The sequence below is a fragment of the Budorcas taxicolor genome, chromosome 7, assembly GCF_023091745.1.
Source record: "Budorcas taxicolor isolate Tak-1 chromosome 7, Takin1.1, whole genome shotgun sequence".
In the NCBI taxonomy this organism is placed as follows: domain Eukaryota; kingdom Metazoa; phylum Chordata; class Mammalia; order Artiodactyla; family Bovidae; genus Budorcas; species Budorcas taxicolor.
Genome location: NC_068916.1, coordinates 17,449,036 through 17,465,421, shown reverse-complemented (window position 1 = coordinate 17,465,421; position 16,386 = coordinate 17,449,036). Strand labels below are relative to the sequence as shown.

Here is a 16,386-nt window from a genome sequence, read left to right as displayed (position 1 = left end):
TATATCTTTCCTTTCTCCTTTGCCTTTAGCTTCTTTTCTTTTCTCAGCTATTTGTAAGGCCTCCTCAGACAACCATTTTGCCTTTTTGCATTTCAGCTGCTTAAGAGAAATAAAAAATGTCTGACTTTTGCAGCCTATTTCCTCCATTTGTGGGGGCTCTACCCTTCTTGCATGTTACCCTCTCACTACCAATGCCTGCAGCCATCTCATCCAGCCACAAGACTTCTTGAGAAACTAAAGCTCAAGATAAGAAGAGATGTACTTCCTGTTTCAGTTGTTGTTAGCTCGGAGAAGCTGCCAGACTGGGAGACCAGCGAGGATTTTCATCTTGTGGGTAAGGAGGAACTGGTTTTGTGTTTTTCCACGGAAAATACAAAGTGCTTTGTTTGTGATCTTGGGTCTTAAAAAAATACACTGGCTCTGGAAAGATTTTAAAGGGCAGCTCGTTATATATCCTGTTGTTTTATTTTTAAATTTAAATTTATTTTAAAGTTTATTTATTTTTAATTGGAGAATAATTGCTTTACAATATTGTATTGGTTTCTGCCATGCTTTATCTCTTGAAAGATGCTCTAGAGACATTGTTTCATATTTATTTTCCCATTTCAGTTTAGTATGTATAGAACATACTAAAGTGTTTTCAAGTAGTCAAAAGAAATCATGAATTGTGTGTTGAGGGGCTTAAGGAGAACTAAAATAAAAAAGTTTCAATGAACAGAGTCTGAAGCAAATACTCTTTGTGAAACTTGGTTCATTTTTCTCTCTATCTCTGTGAAGTAAAATGTATTTTTTATAATGGGTCTTGTTTAAAAACAAACAAAAAAATGCTCTCTAAATCATTGTTGCTAGATATGTGAAATAAATCAGACCCAAAGAACAAATACAATATGATCTCACTTAGATGTAGGAACTACGGTAGTCAAATGCATAGAAGCAGAGACTAGAATGATGTTTTCTAGGGGTTGGGGAGGGAGGAAGATGGGAGGGGAAGTTGATAGGGTATAAAGTTTTAGTTACACAAGATGAAAAACTCCAGTGATGTGTTATATAGCTTAGTGTCTATAGCTAATGATGCTGTGTTTTATACTTAAAATTTTCTAAGAGGGTAGATCTTGTGTTAAGTGTTATTCTCTCTCTCTCACACACACACACACACACACTCAAATCATAAAGAGGGCAGGAGGATATTTTCAGATATGATGGATACGTTTATGTCCTTGATGGTAGTAATAGTTTCAAATGTATATGTTTATTTTTAAACTTATCAAGTTATATACATAAAATATGTATTTTTGCATGCTTTTTACATGATGAGCATCCCTCAGTAAAGTGGTTAAAAAAAAAAAAGAAATCAACATCGCTAGACGTCTCAGCTTTTCTGAAAAATATTATCACCCTTTTCACACAAGATATTCACTTCAGTTAAACTGGTTTCAAAAGAGTCTTAAAAAAAAAAAAAAGAATAACCACTAACTAGACTGGGTTTCGGATGGCATCATTGACTCAATGGACGCGACTCTGAGTGAGCTCCGGGAGTTGGTGATGGACAGGGAGGCCTGGCGTGCTGCAATTCATGGGCTCACAAAGAGTCGGACACGACTGAGCGACTGAACTGAACTGAGACTGGATTTCTCTACGTTGAGAGTTTCTATAGTTAATCTTACAGTAGGCTTTTGGAAGGGAAGAGAAATATAAATCAAAAAGGGAAATGAATGTTGAGAGAAGAGAAAGGATCAGGAAGTAACAAAGTATAACTCCTGGCAGATGCCAACATACAGCATGTCTTGAGGTAAAGTCCATGGTCTCCAGATCTCCAGAGTTCTAATTATTCCCTCCAGATCCCCAAGTGGCCTTATTCATTTATATTCCAAGTTTAGACCTAGGCGACAAGGGGGTTTGGGCTTCGCAAGTGGCATTAGTGGTAAAGAACCTCCCTGCTAGTGCAAGAGACTTAAGAAATGCAGGTTTGACCCCTGGGTTGGGAAGATCTTCTGAAGGAAGGCATGGCAACCCACTCCAGTGTTCTTGCTTGGAGAATCCCATGGACGGAGGAGCCTGGAGGGCTACAGTCCATAGGGTGGCAAAGGGTCAAACAGTACTGAGTGATGACTACAGCTACTACTAACCTTGCTCCTAGGAGCCATTATGCTATAATCATCCTTGCAGAACCTTGCTTATTTCCCAGAATTGGAGTTGTTGAGTCAAAAGATAGGTAGAAATGAAGGGGTTTTGATAAACATCAACCACCTACCTTCTAAATTTTGTGACCATCCAAAATAAATCCTCATGGGGCTTATTTATCCCAGGAATCCTTGTCAGATCCTGCTTGGGAGTGCTTCTAAGGTTGTCATTCCTGGAACCTCAACTTCTATGGGAAGTAGGTGCCTGTTGCTACTCTCTGGTGAGTAGAAAAAAGAATTCTTCCCACCCTCCAGTACCCTGCATACCCCAGCTTTGGTTGCTTTCCAGAATTTGGCACTTTCTCCAGAAATTCCTGTGTGTGTGTCCTACTCCAAACTCTGATACCAAGTCTCTTAATTGCTCTCCTCCAAAGCAGAACTGGGACAAAAACTTGGGTTCAATTAATTTAGGCTTCCCAGATGGGGCTAGTGGTAAAGAACATGCCTGCCAATGCAGGAGACATAAGAGATGTGGGTTCGACCCCTCAGTGGGGAAGATCCCCTGGAGAAGGGCATGGCAACCCACTCTAGTATTCTTGCCTGAAGAATCTCATGGACAGAGGATCCTGGTGGGCTATGGTCCATAGGGTCCCAAAGAGTCAGACACAACTGAAGTGACTGAGCACAAACACACATTTGGGAAGGAATCCCAGGAAGGCTTTAGGAGCCTTTGGGAAGGGAAGCCAAAGAGGGAAGAGAGAAGAGTGGCCGTGAGGGGTTAGCACTGTGGGTAACTGGCACTCCAGTCCTGCTGGGTATCCTTTCAGTATGTAATGTGCCTTAGAAGGGCAAGGAAGCTGGATTATGTGTCCTCCAGTCCTCCTCCCATGCTTCTTGATGCCCTTCACGGGCTGCAGAAAAACATCCTTTTACAGAAGGATACAGTAAGTTATCTGCTTACTGTGCAACCCCTTCCTGGGTAGGCTTGGGGGGCATGGCAAGCATCTAACATGCCGACTGACCACTATGTGGGTCCAAACTTGGAGGATCATTGCTTAGCATATTATAGTAACTGGAACCTACCCACCTGTCTGCTCTGAGATTTAGGGACTTCAAGATAATAAAAAATACCATTGGAGGAATCAAACACAGTTTAAGGCTAGGCAGTTTGTAAGCAGTTCTTAGAGGCAAGCACGTGATGGCCATTACTTTATGCCAGAAGTGAACATATTTTTTATTTCTGTAAAGATCCAGGTAATCACTATTCCCAGCTTTGGGGGCCATTTTGATCTCTGTCTTAATGCCTCAACTCCTTGTTGCTTTATAAAAGCAGCCACAGAGTGGGACAGATCTTTTGGAATTTGTCTAGTGGGGTTTTCATAAAACTGCACTGGAAATCCCCCAACAAAAAAAAGTAAATAAATAAATAAAAGCAGCCACCGACCTTTCGTGAACTGATGGGCACTGTCGTGTTCCAATAAAGCTTGATTTACAGACATAGGAATGTGAATTTCAGGTAATGTTCACATTCCATGCATGCAATATATTCTCCTTGATTAAAAAAAAAAAAAACATTTAAAAACAACTAAAAACTTGGCAACTCACTCCAGTACTCTTGCCTGGAAAATCCCATGGATGGAGGAGCCTGGTAGGCGGCAGTCCATGGGGTCGCTAGGAGTGGGACACGACTGAGCGACTTCACATTCAATTTTCACTTTCATGCATTGGAGAAGAAAATGGCAACCCACTTCAGTATTCTTGCCTGGAGAATCCCAGGGAAGGGGGAGCCTGGTGGGCTGCCGTCTATGGGGTCGCACAGAGTCGGACACAACTGAAGTGACTTAGCAGTAGCAGCAAAAACAATTCTTAGCTCATGGGCTGCACAAAACCAGGCAGAGGTCTGCATTTGGCCCAAGGCCATAGTTGGCTGACCCCTGCCCTATGGTCATATTTCTTCTTTATGTGTCAAAAATGCATTCACAAGGAAAATGCAGAGGCTTGAGGGTTTTTTTTTTTTTTTTCCGGCTGTGCTGGATCTTCATTGCTGCTTGCAGACTACTTTCTAGTTATGGTGCACAGGCTTCTCATTGCAGGGGCTTCTCTTGTTGTAGAGTACTGGCTCTAGGGTGCACGGGCTTCAGTAGTTGTGGTGCACTGGCTTAGTTGCCCCATGGCATGTGGGATCTTCCCGGCCCAGAGATCAACCCTATGTCCCGTGCATTGGCAGGTAGATTCTTGACCACTGAGCCACCTGGGATGCTCAATGAAGTGTCTACAAAAGCCCCAAAATGATGGGATTCCGAGAGCTTCTGGGTTGGTGAACACATGGAGATTTGAGGAAAGTGGTGCCAAGAGGGCACGGAATCCCCACTCCTTTCTTCATACCTTGCCCAGTGTATATCTTCCATTTGGCTCTTTCTGAGATATATTCTTCTATGTGTGCATGCCAAGTCATTTCAGTCGTGTCCAACTGTGACCCCATGGACCGCAACCTGCCAGACACTTCTGTCCACGGGATTCTCCAGGCAAGAATACTGGAGTGGGTTTCCTTGCCCTTCCAGGAATCTTTCCACCCCAGGGAAACCCGTGTCTCTTATGTCTCCTGCATTGGCAGGCAGGTTCTTTACCACTAGTGCCACCTGGGATGCCCAATATCCTTCTACAATAAACTGGTAATCCAGTAAGCAAATGATTTCCCTGAGTTCTGTGAGCTGCTCTAGCAAATTAATTGAATCCAAAGAGGGAGTCATTGGAATATCCAATCCATAGCCAGTTGGTCAGAAGCCCAGGGGACAACTTGGAATTGTGATGGGCATCTGAAGTCTTTGGGACTGAGCCCTTAACCTGGGATACCTGGTACTCTTTCTGGGGAGTTAGTGCCAGAATTGAGTTGAGAGGGACAAATTCAGAGGTTGGGATTGACATATACACACTACTCTATATAAAATAGATAGAGGAATTCCATATTCCAGTGGTTAGGGCTCTGCATTTCCACTGCAGGGAGCACAGGTCTGATCTTTGGGATCCCAGGTGCCATGCTGCATTACAAAAATAAAAAGTACATAACTAATAAGGACCTATTTTAGGCTTCCCAGGTAGCATTAGAGGTAAAGAATCCACCTGGCAATGCAGGAGACATAAGCGATGTGGGTTTGATCCCTGGGTGGGGAAAATCCTTGGAGAAGGGCATGGCAACCCACTCCAGTATTCTTGCCTGGAGAGTCCCATGGACAGAGAAGCAGGGTGGGTCCATAGGGTCACAAAGAGTTGGACACAACTGAAGCAACTTAGCATAGCACAAGGACCTATTTTATAGCACAGGAAACTCTTCTCAATACTCTGTAATAATCTATATGAGGAAAAAAATCTAAAAAAGAGGTGGGGGGAGAGAAAAAGAAAGAACTGAGTTTAATTATAGGATACCCAGCTGGTGTCAGAGGATTGCTTATTGTTGTGGGAACTCCCGTCGTCCCCCACACACACTGGACTTGGGTGTAGAGTCTCTGATAGCTATAATCAGTACTGTATGATGCCCTTCTGTGACATTAGTGTTTACAGCCAATCTAGAAGAATCTACAGTGAAGCTAGCACAAGTATGACTTGACAAGAGGAGACAAAGATGCCGACTCACCCAGGCTTCAGCCAAGCAGAGCCTCAGGGCATCTCCCATCTGCTTTATCTCTGCCCTCCTTCTTCTAGGTCTCAGCGTCCTCCTGGCTCCGTCAGGATTGGAAGCAAAGGAGGCTGGAGGTGAGTGTGTTGCTATTGTTCAGTTGCTCAGTCATATCCTACTCTTGGCGATCCTATGGACCGCAGAGCACCAGGCTTCTTTGTCCTTCACTATCATTGCAAATACTTCATACTTCAATGAGAAAAGAGACACCTTGATTTGTTTTTGTAGTTGCATACATGAACCTCACTTTTCTACACTATTTGCTTGTTGGTTATCCTCCTCGTGTTTCCTTTTTCCAGCCCTCAGTTGTTGTTTTTCAGTCACTAAATAATGTTTGACTCTGCAGCCCCATGGACTGCAGCACACCAGGCCTCCCTGTCCTTCACCGTCTCCTGGAAGTTGCTCAAACTCATGTGCATTGAGTCAGTGATGCCATACAACCATCTCATCCTCTCTCAACACCTTCTCCTCCTGCCCTCAATCTTTCCCAGCGTCAAGATCGTTTCTAATGACTCAACTCTTCACATCAGGTGGCCACCGGATTGGAGCTTCAGCTTCAGCATCAGCTCTTCCACTCAATATTCAGGGTGGATTTCCTTAAGGATCAACTGGTTTGATCTCCTCAAGAGAATCTCAAGAGTCTTCTCCAGCACCACCAGCCCCCAATAGTGAAGTTGCTCAGTCGTGTCTGACTCTTTGCGACCCCGTGGACTGTAGCCTATCAGGCTCCTCCGGCTAGCCCCCAAAACATGTAGCCAAAAACAGCTTTATTGTTGCAGTTTTTTTGTTGTTGGTGTTAACTATTCTGGTTAGCTGATTCATATCTAGAATGAGAAGCTGGTTTATTTTTAATCCACTGACTCAGTCAGTCCATCACTGTTTGAGGAAACTAGTCCTTGGGGAAGAAGACCTTGAAAACCAGCATGTGCTGTGCAAAAAGGATGCTAGTGGCCAGAGAGAGCCCTCAGTAAGGAAACACAGGTGCTGAAACATGGAAGTTCTACTGACAAGCAAAAGTGGTATTGGTGGCAAAGGTGGGGAGTGGGTGGGGCGTACTGAGCATCTATGCTCAGCAGTAGGATGGCTTCCAAAAGGATGCCAGTAAGCTATTCCCAAGAGGAGGTTCTTGAGACTGCAGCATGTGGTACTTCATAGGTGCTCAATGAATATTTCTTGAATGAAATGAATGAGCAAGCAAATGAATGGATTCTATGTTCCTTGCAGTTTCCTGTCCTCCGTGCCCAGAAAATGCTAACTGCCTCAATGGCACCTGTGTTTGCAAAGATGGATTTCAGTCTGTGTCTCAGAGGTTGTTCTTGAAGTCCGTTCAGAAATGTGAAGGTAAAGAAGTCTGCATTCATCTTGGCATTTGAAAGGGACCAGGGGCAACCCTCTTAGTCTCAAATACTGTGTCACCTAGTGGTGCTGGTACTGCAATGGTACAATGATATTACAAAATAGAAAATATCAGCACTGCCTCAATATCCCTATAGAAGTCCCCAGCCCTTGCCTTCTTTTCACGTGCATCCTAATGCTGGCTTCAGTTCAGGTCAGTCGCTCAGTCGTGTCTGACTCTTTGCGACCCCATGAATCGCAGCATGCCAGGCCTCCTTGTTCAACACCATCTCCCAGAGTTCACTCAGACTCACGTCCATCGAGTCCATGATGCCATCCAGCCATCTCATCCTTGGTCATCCCCTTCTCCTCCTGCCCCCAATCCCTCCCAGCATCAGGGTCTTTTCAATGAGTCAGCTCTTCGCATGAGATGGCCAAAGTACTGGAGTTTCAGCTTCAGCATCATTCCTTCCAAAGAAATCCCAGGGTTGATCTCCTTCAGAATGGACTGGTTGGATCTCCTTGCAGTCCAAGGGACTCTCAAGAGTCTTCTCCAGCACCACAGTTCAAAAGCATCAAATCTTCGGTGCTCAGCCTTCTTCACAGTCCAACTCTCACATCCATACATGACCACAGAAAAAACCATAGCCTTGACTAGACGGACCTTAGTTGGCAAAGTAATGTCTCTGCTTTTAAATATACTATCTAAGTTGGTCATAACTTTTCTTTCAAGGAATAAGCGTCCTTTAATTTCATGGCTGCAGTCACCATCTGCAGTGATTTTGGAGCCCCAAAAAATAAAGTCTGACACTGTTTCCACTGTTTCCCTGTCTATTTCCCATGAAGTGATGGGACTGGATGCCATGATCTTCATTTTCTGAATGTTGAGCTTTAAGCCAACTTTTTCACTCTCCTCTTTCACTTTCATCAAGAGGCTTTTTAGCTCCTCTTCACTTTCTGCCATAAGGGTGGTGTCATCTACATATCTGAGGTTATTGATATTTCTCCCGGCAATCTTGATTCCAGCTTGTGTTTCTTCCAGTCCAGCGTTTCTCATGATGTAATCAGCATATAAGTTAAATAAGCAGGGTGTCAATATACAGCCTTGATGTACTCCTTTTCCTATTTGGAACCAATCTGTTGTTCCATGTCCACTTCTAACTGTTGCTTCCTGACCTGCATACAGATTTCTCAAGAGGCAGGTTAGGTGGTCTGGTATTCCCATCTCTTTCAGAATTTTCCACAGTTTATTGTGATCCACACAGTCAAAGGCTTTGGCATAGTCAATAAAGCAGAAATAGATGTTTTTCTGCAACTATCTTGCTTTTTCCATGATCCAGTGGATGTTGGCAATTTGATCTTTGGTTCCTCTGCCTTTTCTAAAACCAGCTTGAACATCTGGGAGTTCACAGTTCACATATTGCTGAAGTCTGGCTTGGAGAATTTTGAGCATTACTTTACTAGCATGTGAGATGAGTGCAATTGTGCAGTACTTCAAATCCTTTATGATTATACAGTGGAAGTGAGAAATAGATTTAAGGGACTAGATCTGATAGATAGAGTGCCTGATGAACTATGGAATGAGGTTCATGACATTGAACAGGAGACAGGGATCAAGACCTTCCCCATGAAAAGAAATGCAAAAAAGCAAAATGGCTGTCTGGGGTGGCCTTACAAATAGCTGTGAAAAGAAGAGAGGCAAAAAGCAAAGGAGAAAAGGAAAGATATAAGCATCTGAATGCAGAGTTCCAAAGAATAGCAAGAAGAGATGAGAAAGCCTTCTTCAGCAATCAATGCAAAAAAATAGAGGAAATCAACAGAATGGGAAAGACCAGAGATCTCTTCAAGAAAATTAGAGATACCAAGGGAACATTTCATGCAAAGATGGGCTCGATAAAGGACAGAAATGCTCTGGACCTAACAGAAGCAGAAGATATTAAGAAGAGGTGGCAAGAATACACGGAAGAACTGTACAAAAAAGATTTTCATGACCCAGATAATTATGATGATGTGATCACTAATCTAGAGCCAGACATCTTGGAAAGTGAAGTCAGGTGGGCCTTGGAAAGCATCGCTACGAACAAAGCTAGTGGAGGTGATGGAACTCCAGTTGAGCTGTTTCAAATCCTGAAAGATGATGCTGTGAAAGTGCTGCATTCAATATGCCAGCAAATTTGGAAAACTCAACAGTGGCCACAGGATTGGAAAATGTCAGTTTTCATTCCAATCCCAAAGAAAGGCAATGCCAAAGAATGCTCACACTCCTGCGCAATTGCACTCATCTCACATGCTAGTAAAGTAATGCTCAAAATTCTCCAATGCTGGCTTAGTGAGCCCTGATATTGGCTTGGTTTTTCTTCAGAGAAAAGTGGAGTTCTCAGGACCCTGGACTCTTAAAGTCTCAAGCACTGGTGATTTTTTTTTTTTTTTTTTTGGGCGGGGGGCAGTTTCTGAGGATTCCACAAGGGCAGGGAGAATTTCTTTTGTTTATCACTCAATACATAGGAAAAAGAACAATATCACATGGCAGATGCCCAACAAATAAGTGCTCCCCAAAGGAACAAATGAATAAACTCTCTCATCACTCAGCATTTTCTGTGATGTGGTTCCAACTTAGCTTTTCAGTTTCACTTTTCACTGCTCTCATCAGCTCTGGCCAAATCTCTTTTTCATTTCTACAGATTCTAAAGGTCAATCTAAATGCCAAGGGAAATACCACTCCTGAATCCTAATTGCTGTAACTGGTTAACTGTTTGATGGCACTGTCGTGTCAATTTTGAGGTGAAACAGAAAATAGTAGACTATTTAAGATGTATTTATTCCATTTTAAGTTCATTTTACTGTGGCAAATGTATAAATTACAATTTACCATGTTGCTCAGTTGTGTCCAACTCTTTGAGACCCCATGGACTGTAGCCCACCAGGCTCTTCTGTTCATGGGATTTCCCAGGCAAGAGTATTAGAGTGTGTTGCCATTTCTGCCTCCAGGGGATCTTCCTGATCCAGGGATCAAACCCACGTCTCCTGTCTCCTGCATAGGCAGGCAGATTCTTTACCACTGAGCCACTTGGGAAGCTCTACCAGCTCTACCATCTCTACCATCCAACCACAGAACTTTTTCATCATCTCAAATGGAAACTTTGTACCCATTAAATGCTAAATTCCCATTCCTACTCCTCCCCCAGCCCTTGGCAACCACCATCCTACCTTCTATCTCTGTTCATTTGACTCCTTTCAGTTCAGTTCAGTTCAGTCGCTCAGTCGTGTCCGACTCTTTGCGACCCCATGAATTGCAGCACGCCAGGCCTCCTTGTTCATCACCATCTCCTGGAGTTCACGCAAACTCACGTCCATCGAGTCAGTGATGCCATCCAGCCATCTCATCCTCGGTCGTCCCCTTCTCCTCCTGCCCTAATCCCTCCCAGCATCAGAGTCTTTTCCAATGAGTCGACTCTTCCCATGAGGTGGCCAAAGTACTGGAGTTTCAGCTTTAGCATCATTCCTTCCAAAGAACACCCAGGACTGATCTCCTTCAGAATGGCCTGGTTGGATCTCCTTGCAGTCCAAGGGACTCTCAGGAGTCTTCTCCAACACCAGTTCAAAAGCATCAATTCTTCAGCGCTCAGCTTTCTTCACCCAGTCCAACTCGCACATCCATACATGACTACTGGAAAAACCATAGCCTTACTAGACCGACCTTTATTGACTCCTTTAGGGCCCTCCTATAAGTGGAATCATATGATAATGTATTTATTTATTTGTTTAAATTGTTTTTTTTTCAATTATAGTAACATATGTATAACGCAATTTACCATTTTAATCAGTTACTGTTATTCACTGTTATTCATTGACTATTTTGTTATTGTACTTCACTGTTACTTAGTAAATTCACACTGTTGTGCAACCATTGCCGCCTTTCATCTCCAGAACGTTTTTCATCTTGCAGAACTGAAACTCTTTCCCGGTTAAACATTAACTTCCCTCTTCTCTTCCCCTAGCCCCTGGTACCCACCATTCTACATTCTATCTTGGAATCATATAATATTGGATGTGTTTTTTTTAGATGTTTTATTTTGAAACAGTTTGAGACTTAAAGAAAAACTGCAAAACAGTTCAATGAAATCTGTAGAGCTTTTACTCAGTTTGCTAGGGTCAGCTAATGATATGACGACCATCATACAGTGAGCAAAATCAGAGGGTGAATAATAGTAGAATAACATAAACTAGACGAGAGACTTTATACAAGTTTTACCAGTTCTCCCCCTAAAATCCACCCCCTTTTTTTTTTCTGTTCTAAGAGCCATTTCAGGGTCTCACATTGCATTTAGTCACCTCAGTCCTGCCTCATCTAATCTGTGACAGATTCTTAATCCTTCCTTGTCTTCTGTGATCTTGATCCTTTTGATAGGACATCAGAGAAGGCCTTCTGAACTTTATTTCACTCAACAGTGCATCCTAGAAATTACTTTGACTTTATAAAGCAACTTCAGGAGAATTGTCATCTCTATACTGAATCGTCTTAACCAAGGACAGATGTTCTGGGTATATTTATAAGTGATGTTGGGTAGTAGAGATCTCATGGGCAAGGGAAAACAATATGGTTTTATGAGAATAAAAAGTGATATTGCCTAATGATATTTTCTCTTGATTCACAGATATTGATGAGTGTGCAAGAGGGCTGGCAAAGTGCAAGCAGAAAGCATATTGCAGAAATGGAATTGGAAATTACTACTGCAGCTGTGTCCCACATTATCCTCTCTTCAACTGGGTGGCTAGTATATTTACAGTTAATCATGCAGAATGTTATGGTGAGAATCTCCAAGTACTCCAGTAATCAAATACTCCACCATGAAAAAGGAGACAGGAGAAGATCCCTTGAGAGTTTCACCAATTTCAGGCTAGGGTAACAGGGTAGAGATCTGTCCTGGTCCTCACCCTTCAATCCGTTGTTGTCCTTCGTAACCATTTCCTGGGAGATTTCACTCAAGCCCATGGCAACAGTCACCATCTCCAAGTAGATACCTTTGTTGTTGTTGTTCAGTCATGTCCTACTCTTTGCGACCCCATGGACTGCAGAACACCAGACTTCCCTGTCCTTCACTATATCCCTGAGTTTGCTCAAACTTATGTCCATTGAGTCAGTGATGCCATCCAACCATCTCCTCCTCTGTCATCCCCTTCTCCTCCTGCCTTCAATCTTTCCCGGCATAAGGGTCTTTTCCAATGAGCCAGCATTTCACATCAGGTGGTCAGTGTCACTTAAAATACAATGCTAGGTAGACAACAACTGATTGTTATTATCTCAGTTAACACCTGTTTCTTTGGGAAGGGTTTCCCACACCCCAAACATGGTCTTTTTCTGTATACTGCCAAGGCGTCTCATCCTATGTATTAATATGTTGGACTCATAATCACTCAATTATTTGCTTGGCAACTTTGCCATAGGCTGCAGACTCCACAAGGGAACATATTTTGTCTCTTTTTAAAAAACTGGAGTATAGTTGCTTTACAATGATGTGTTAGTATCTGATGTACAATGAAGTGACTCAGCTCTGTCTATACACATATCTCCTTCCTCACACCCCCCTCCATTCCACCAATCCAGGTTATCACAGAGCACTGAGCTGAGCTCCCTACACTGTACTGCAGGTTCCTGCCGGCTATCGGTTTTACACACGATAGTGTATTTAGGTCAGTCCCAGTCTCCCAGTTCATCTCACTCCCTCTACCCCTTCAGTGTTCACATGTCTGTTCTCTATTTCTGCCCTGCAAACAGACTCATCCATAAATTTTTCTAGATTCCACCTAAATGTGTTAATATACAGTATTTGTTTTTCTCTTTCTGACTTACCTTACTCTGTATGACAGACTCTAGGTCCACCCATGTCTCTACCAATGACCCAGTTTCATTCTTTTTGTTGGTTTGTTTTGTTTCTTCTACTTATTCATTGTTATTTAATATTTAAATTTTATATTTAATCTGAAAATGGATTTTATATTAATTCTTATTTTTGTTCACTTTAAAGAAATTATTGTTTTCTAGATTCCACTGTTTCTGATGAGATGTTAGCTATCAGTCTAATTGGTTTTCATTTGAATATAATCTTTTTTTCTCTTTGTCTTTGATTTTCAGCAGGTTTTTTTTTGAGGTTTTTAAAAAATTTATTTTGTTTTAATTGAAGGATAATTGCTTTACAGAATTGTGTTGTTTTCTGTCAAATCTCAACATAAATCAGCCATAGGTATATATATATCCCCTCCCTTTTGAACCTCCCTCCCATCTTCCTCCCCATCCTACCCCTCTAGGTTGATACAGAGCCCCTGTTTGACTTTCCTGAGCCATACATTAAATTCCTGTTGGCTATCTATTTTACATATGGTAATGTAAGTTTCCATGTTACTCTTCCCATACATCTCACCCTCTCCTCCCCATTCCCCATGTCTGTTCTCTATGTCTGTTTCTCCATCATTGTCTTGTAAATAAATTCTTCAGTAGCATTTTTCTAGATTCCATATATATGCATTAGAATACAATATTATCTTTCTCTTTCTGACTCACTTCACTCTGTATAATAGGTTCTAGGTTCATCCACCTCATCAGAACTGACTCAAAGGCATTCCTTTTTACGGCTGAGTAATATTCCATTGTGTATATGTACCACAACTTTTTTTATCCATTCATCTGTCGATGGACATCTAGGTTGCTTCTATGTTCTAGCTATTATAAATACAGCTGCAGTGAACATTGGGGTACTTGTGTCTTTTTGAATTATGGTTTTCTTAGGATCTGTGCTCAAGGGTGGGATTGCTGGGTCATATGGTAGTTCTATTTTTAGCTTTTTAAAGAACCTCCCATACTGTTCTCCATAGTGGCTATATCAATTCACATTCCCATTAGCAGTGAAAGATCTTGGCATCTGTCTCCTTATTCACCTAAGTTTATAAGATTTAGCCTCCTTCTTTTTCTTTTAATTTAAATTCATTTATTTTAATTACTAATTACTAATTACTTTTACTAATTACTTTTAGTAGATGCTCCATAAACACCACTGCCTGAATTTTTGAATGAGAAACCCCATCCTAATTCCCTTTGAAAATTCTACCTTGGAAGAGATTTGGGAATTCTTAGAATGAAATTAGGATGCTATTTGAGTGCAGAAGGAAACACTCAACTTGAATGTGATTGGAAGAAAGATCTATGTTAGAGTGTGTTATTCCCCATATTTCATTTGACTGTTACTTTTCTTTCTCAGAGGATGCCAATAATGAGACACAAGTACCAAGGGACATTTTGGTAAGTAAGGTGCAGCCTAGGTTTGAAAAACAATCAGTCTTACCATACCTTTCTCCTGCTCAAATACTACCATGGCTCTCTATGACTTTAGTTGTTATTATTCAGTTTCCAGGTCGTGTCTGACTCTTTGCAGCTCCGTGGACTGCAGCATGCCAGGCTCTCCTGTCCTTCACTAACTCCTGGAGTTCTCTCAAATTCATGTTTGTTGAGTCAGTGATGTTATCTAACCATCTCATCCTCTGTTGCCTCTTCTTCTTTTGCCTTCAATCTTTCCCAGTATCAGAGTCTTTTCCAGTGAGTTGGCTCTTTGCATCAGGTGGTCTTCCAATGAATATTCAGGGTTGACTTCCTTTAAGATTGACTGGTTTGATCTCCTTGCTGTCCAAAGGACTCTCAAGAATTTTCTCCAGTAACATGGTTCGAAGGTATCAACTCTTTGGTGCTATGCCTTCTTTATGGTCCAGCTTTCACATCTGTGCATGACTGCTGGAAAGACCATATGTAGTCTTGACTACATGGATATTTGTCAGCAAAGTGATGTCTTTGCTTTTTAACATACTGTCTAGGTTTGTCATAGCTTTCCTGCCAAGATGCAATCGTCTTCTAATTTCATGGCTGCAGTGACCATCAGCAGTGATTGTAGAGCACAAGAAGAGGAAATCTGTCACTTGCCCTTCTGTTTGCCATGAAGTGATGGGACAGGAGGACATGATCTTAGTTTGTTTTAATGATGAGTTTTAAGCCAGCTTTTTCACTCCTCTCCTTCACTCTCATCAAGAGGCTGGCTCACTGAACCACACTTTTTTTAAAATTTAAATTTATTTATTTTAATTACTTTACAATATTGTATTGGTTTTACCATACATAGACATGAATCCGCCACGAGTGTACATGTGTTCCCAATCCTGAACCCCCCTCCCACCTCCCTCCCCATACCACCCCTCTGGGTCATCCCAGTGCACCAGCCCCAAGCATCTTGTAGTCTGCATCCAACCTAGACTGGCGATTCATTTCTTATATGATATTATACATGTTTCAAAGCCATTCTCCCAAATCATTCCACCCTCTCCCTCTCCCACAGAGTCCAAAAGACTGTTCTATACATCTGTGTCTCTTTTGCTGTCTTGCATACAGGGTTATCATTACCATCTTTCTAAATTCCATATATATGTATTAGTATACTGTATTGGCGTTTTTCTTTCTGGCTTACTTCAGTCTGTATAATCGGCTCCAGATTCATCTACCTCATTAGAACTGATTCAAATGTATTCTTTTTAATGGCTGCATAATACTCCATTGTGTATATGTACCACAGCTTGCTTATTCATTCATCTGCTGATGGACATCTAGGTTGCTTCCATGTCCTGGCCATTATAAACAGTGCTGCGATGAACATTGGGGTACACGTGTCTCTTTCAATTCTGGTTTCCTTGGTGTGTATGCCCAGCAGTGGGATTGCTGGGTCGTGAGAGTTGGACTGTGAAGAAGGCTGAGCACCAAAGAATTGATGCTTTTGAACTGTGGTGTTGGAGAAGACTCTTGAGAGTTCCTTGGACTGCAAGGAGATCCAACCAGTCCATTCTGAAGGAGATCAACCCTGGGATTTCTTTGGAAGGAATGATGCTAAAGCTGAAACTCCAGTACTCTGGCCACTTCATGCGAAGAGTTGACTCATTGGAAAAGACTGACGCTGGGAGGGATTGGGGGCAGGAGGAGAAGGGGACGACCGAGGATGAGATGGCTGGATGGCATCACGGACTCGATGGACGTGAGTCTGAGTGAACTCCAGGAGATGGTGATGGACAGGGAGGCCTGGCGTGCTGCGATTCATGGGGTCGCAAAGAGTCAGACACGACTGAGTGACTGAACTGAACTGAACTGAAGGCAGTTCTATTTCCAGTTTTTTAAGGAATCTCCACACTGTTCTCCATAGTGCTGTACTAGTTTGCATTCCCAGCAACAGT

General features: G+C 42.3%; 1 protein-coding gene and 1 non-coding gene across 2 annotated transcripts in view; both read left to right on the top strand.

Moving 5' to 3' along the window:
- Positions 1 to 2,370: 2,370 nt before the first annotated feature.
- Positions 2,371 to 16,386, top strand: part of LOC128050820 (adhesion G protein-coupled receptor E4-like) — a 37,651-nt gene continuing 23,635 nt past the window's right edge. Inside the window, exons 1-5 of the mRNA XM_052643223.1 lie at positions 2,371 to 2,401; positions 5,820 to 5,870; positions 7,018 to 7,134; positions 11,784 to 11,936; positions 14,382 to 14,422. Of these exons, the coding sequence (XP_052499183.1) occupies positions 2,371 to 2,401; positions 5,820 to 5,870; positions 7,018 to 7,134; positions 11,784 to 11,936; positions 14,382 to 14,422 (393 nt within the window). The remainder of the gene's footprint in view (positions 2,402 to 5,819; positions 5,871 to 7,017; positions 7,135 to 11,783; positions 11,937 to 14,381; positions 14,423 to 16,386) is intronic.
- On the top strand, positions 3,459 to 3,523 carry LOC128051809 (U7 small nuclear RNA). The gene has a single exon (XR_008199741.1). It is a non-coding gene; the product is annotated as a U7 small nuclear RNA (small nuclear RNA).